We start from the raw sequence: 4,508 nt of genomic DNA on the forward strand, positions 1-4,508 counted from the left end.
GGAACGGGGGGGCTGAATTCCTGGCTGCTGCCAGGTGAGTTGGACTCGTTGCTCTACGGGGAGGGCGATTATTAGGGGGATTTTTTTTTTTTTTTTGGGGGGGGGGGGGGGGTTGCGGTGCCCGCCCCGGGAAGCAGCCGGCTCCGTCCCCGCCGGAGGCTGACGAGCGGCGGCGGTGGGTGGGTGGTGGGATGGGAAAGGGGTGGCGAGGAGGGAGGGGGCAGCCGTGCGGAGGGGGAGGCTGGCAGAAATGCTAATTCCTCCCTTCGCTCTCGCCTCGGCAGCCCAGTGCCCGTACGGCCCCGCTCCGGCTCGCAGCTCAGCCCGGCGAGGTGCGGGAGGCGGCGGGGGGGGGGGACACACGGGTGGGGTCCCCCACCTCTTCACCGCGTCCCTCACCCTGGTGTCTGGGCTGGCGGAGGTTCCTCCGTGCCACGGGGACGGGGATCGTGAGGAGGATGCGGAGGACCGGTAACGGCGAGGAGAAGGGCTGCGTGTTGTTTAACGGCACTTAGGAGCGGGTAAGGTGCGGGGGGTCACCGCCGGTGCGGGGAGTCGGGGGGGGGGGGACGGGGGACAGAGGGGCGAAGAGGGGGTCAGGGGAGAGGGGAAAATAGGGAAGGAGAAAACTAGGGAGAGACGGGGAAGGGAGGGAGAAAAGTGGGGGAGAGGAAGAGAGAAAAGGCTGGAAGGAGAAAGAAAGAAAAAAGAAAAGCCGAAGAAATAATAGAAAAAGGAGAAATTAAAGCAGAGAAGAAAGAAAACGACGTTTAATTTTTTTTTTTTGGGGGGGGGTGGGAAGCGCGATCAAGAGAAGAAAAAGAGAGTGAGAAGGTTGGGAAGAGCCGGAGGGGAAGAGGAGGAAAACGGGGGAGAGGAAGGGAAGGGGGAAGAGGGGATGAGAAGGAGCGGGGGGCGAGGGGGGCGGCTGCCGGGGGGAGCCGGGCACAGACAATGGGGCGCGGCCCCGCCGCCGCCTCTCTCCGGGCGGGGGACCGGGGCCGGGAGTGGGGCGGGGAGAGGGGGGCGGGAGCCCTGAGAGCCCCCTGTGTCCCCTGGCAGGGGGAGATGGCCCCGCTGCTGCCCCTGGGGCTGGTGGCCCTGCTCGGCCTGGCCCGGGCGTGCCCCGAGCCCTGCGCCTGCGTGGATAAGTACGCCCACCAGTTCGCCGACTGCGCCTACAAGGATCTTCAGGTGGTGCCCACCGGGTTGCCCTCCAACGTGACCACCCTCAGCCTCTCGGCCAACAAGATCACCTCGCTGCAGCGGCGTTCCTTCGTGGAGGTGACCCAGGTCACCTCCCTCTGGTTGGCACACAACGAGATCCGCTCCATCGAAACCCAGTACCTTCGCCATCCTGGTGCAGCTGAAAAACCTCGACGTCAGCCACAACCAGATCGTGGACTTCCCCTGGCAGGACCTCTACAACCTCAGTGCTCTCCAGCTGCTCAAGATGAACAATAACCACATGGCTCTGGTGCCTCAGGGGGCTTTCCACACCCTGAAGGACCTCCGGTCCTTACGCATCAACAACAACAAGTTCACCACCCTCGCAGAGGGTATCTTCGACTCGCTTAGTTCCCTCTCCCACCTGCAGATCTACAACAACCCCTTCGAGTGCTCCTGCAAGCTCCAGTGGTTGAAGAAGTGGATGGACAGCACGCTCATCTCCATCCCTGAGAAGGACTCCATCACTTGTGCCCTCCCGGAGCAGCTCCGAGGAGTGCCGGTGGGGAAGATCCCGGACGTGCAGTGCACCTCGCCCACCGTGCAGCTCACCTATTACCCCAACCTGGACACCACGGAGCTCTTTGACGGCTTCACCCTGACGCTGCACTGTGCCGTGACGGGCACCCCGCTGCCCGAAGTGAGCTGGAAGATCCGCACCTCCAGCCAAACCCTGGAGCTCAACGGGAACCCGAAGGAGAGCGCTGGGAAGGACCTCCCCAAACAGGACCCCGAGCGCTTCTTGGTCTTCAAGAACGGCACGTTGGTGATTCCCCACCTGAGCAAGCGGGAAGAAGGCACCTACACCTGCCTGGCCACTAACGAAATGGGGAGCAACCAGACCTCGGTCAACGTGGCTGTGGCGGGCACCCAGAAATACCCGCTGCAGCCAGGGAGGGACCCGCTGGGGGGTAAAGCACAGCCAGGTGACAAGAAGCCTGGGGCCAAGGGAGCAAAGAACAGTGTTCTCATGCCAGATGAGAGGAACAAACCCCTCGGTCCTACCCGGCAGAGCCAACCATCCTCGGCAGCTGGGACGGAGTCCACGGGAGATGGGCAAGTCCCTTTCCAGCTTCCACCCTTTGAGAAGAAGTGTGGCTCCATGCAAACCAGCAAGTACATTTCCAACCACGCCTTCAACCAGAGTGGCGACTTCAAGCAGCACACGTTCGACCTGGGGGTGATCGCCTTAGACGTCTCGGAACGTGATGCCCGGGTGCAGCTCACGCCCACCTACATGCAGCCTGAGAAGGTCCACCTCAGGATGCTCTACCTGTGCCAGGAGAGCAGCCAGGGCCACGCCTTGGTCCAGTGGTCCAAGATCGAGGAAGGGGTGAACTCGTACTGGTTCCAGGGCTTGAACCCTGGCACCAACTACTCCGTGTGTCTCACCTACCTGGGGGAGGATTGTCAGGTCCAAGTGGTCTTCACCACCAAAAAAGAGATCCCCTCGCTCATCATCATCGTGGTCGTGAGCATCTTCTTGCTGGTGCTGGCCACCTTACCCCTGATGGGGGCCACGTGGTGTCACCTCCTCTCCAAGTACCAGGGGAAGACCTACAAGCTCATCATGAAGGCCCAGAACCCGGACCAGATGGAGAAGCACATGGCCGCCGACTTCGACCCCCGCGCCTCCTACCTGGAGTCCGAGAAGAACTACAATCCCAGCGAGGTGGGGGAAGCGGACGTGGAGGAAGAAGACGAGGAGGAGGAGGAGGATGACGAAGGAGGCAGGCGGAGGAGGAGGAGAGAAGCCGAAGGGGTTCCGGAGCTGGAGCGAGAGGAGAGCATGGCGGCCAGTTCTATGGCGGAGTCGCAATCCAAAGCCAACGGCGAGGAGTTCGAGGTCCGCTCCGAGTACAGCGACAAGCTACCGCTGGGCGCCGAGGCCGTCACCATCTCCCAAGAGATCAACGGCAACTACCGGCAGCGCCCTCGCTGAGCCTCCCCGCACCCCCTCCGTCCCCCGCCCCGGTCCCCCCCTCTCCCTGACCCCCCTCTCCACCTCCCGGGGCATCGCCGCTGCTTTTCCTCCGAGGAAAGACCGAAGCATCCTCAGCGACGCCCGCCTGACCTTCCTCCTCCTCCTCTTCCTCCCTCAGGCGGCAGGTCCCCGGGGAAGGGACTTCGCCCCGGGGATGCTCGATGCGGGCGGGACGTTTATCCCACGATTTCGTTTCCCTTTCGGGTACCGGCGGTCCTCGCTCCCGGCTCGGCGACGGCACCACAACGATTCCTGGTCCCCCACCCGCCTCCTCCCTCCGCTCGCCCCGTATTTTCTTTCCCCTTAAAGGAAAAAAACGAAAAAAAGAGAAAAAATGGGTAAAAGAAGAAAGGCCGAGAGCCCAAAACCTTTTTCTTTTTTCTGGAAACGGTTCAGTCCCCGGCGGGTCCCCGCCGCTCCTCGCTCCGTTCCCGCCGCTCCCTCGCTCCCCGGTGAGTCCCCGCCGCTCCCCGGTGAGTCCCCGCCGAGCCCCGCTGCGGTCCCCGCCGCTCCTCGGCGTTATCCTCCCCGCTCCGCTCCCCGGTGGGTCCCCGCCGCGCCTCGGGCCGGTCCCCGCCGCTCCCCGGTGGGTGCCCATAGCGCACCGGTGCATCCCTATTTTCCCCGGTGGGTGCCGGGGCTCCCCGGTCCCTGCTGCTCCCCGGCGGTGCTGACTGATCCCCGGTGGGTTCCAGGGTTCCCCGATGGGTGCCGGGGCTCCCCGGTGCCACCGCCCGCCCCGCCCCCGGTGGGTGCCTGGCTGCGAGCCCTGCTTCTGCCCGGTGGGTACCGGGGCTCGCCGGTGGGTGCTAGGGCTCCCCGGTGCGACCCCCCCCGCCCCCGGTGGCTGCCGGGCTGCGACCCCCGCTTCTGCCCGGTGGGTACCGGGGCTCCCCAGTGCCATCCCCCGTCCCCGGTGGGTGCCGGGCTGCGACCCCCGCTTCTGCCCGGTGGGTACCGGGGCTCCCCAGTGCCATCCCCCGTCCCCGGTGGGTGCCGGGGTGCGAGCCCCGCTTCTGCCCGGTGGGTACCGGGGCTCCCCGGTGCCATCCCCCGTCCCCGGTGGGTGCCGGGGTGCGAGCCCTGCTTCTGCCCGGTGGGTACCGGGGCTCCCCGGTGCCATCCCCCGTCCCCGGTGGGTGCCGGGGTGCGAGCCCCGCTTCTGCCCGGTGGGTACCGGGGCTCCCCGGTGCCATCCCCCGTCCCCGGTGGGTGCCGGGCTGCGACCCCCGCTTCTGCCCGGTGGGTACCGGGGCTCCCCGGTGCCATCCCCCGTCCCCGGTGGGTGCCGGGGTGC

The 4,508-nt window shown here is 65.7% G+C and overlaps 1 protein-coding gene across 1 annotated transcript; it reads left to right on the top strand.

Moving 5' to 3' along the window:
• Nucleotides 1-1,068: 1,068 nt before the first annotated feature.
• Nucleotides 1,069-3,169, top strand: ISLR2 (immunoglobulin superfamily containing leucine rich repeat 2). The gene is given in 2 exon segments (XM_009821248.2): nt 1,069-1,338; nt 1,340-3,169. Coding segments are annotated over 2 exon segments (2,100 nt in total).
• Nucleotides 3,170-4,508: the final 1,339 nt, after the last annotated feature.

Source organism: Gavia stellata, chromosome 13 (genome assembly GCF_030936135.1).
Source record: "Gavia stellata isolate bGavSte3 chromosome 13, bGavSte3.hap2, whole genome shotgun sequence".
In the NCBI taxonomy this organism is placed as follows: Eukaryota; Metazoa; Chordata; class Aves; order Gaviiformes; family Gaviidae; genus Gavia; species Gavia stellata.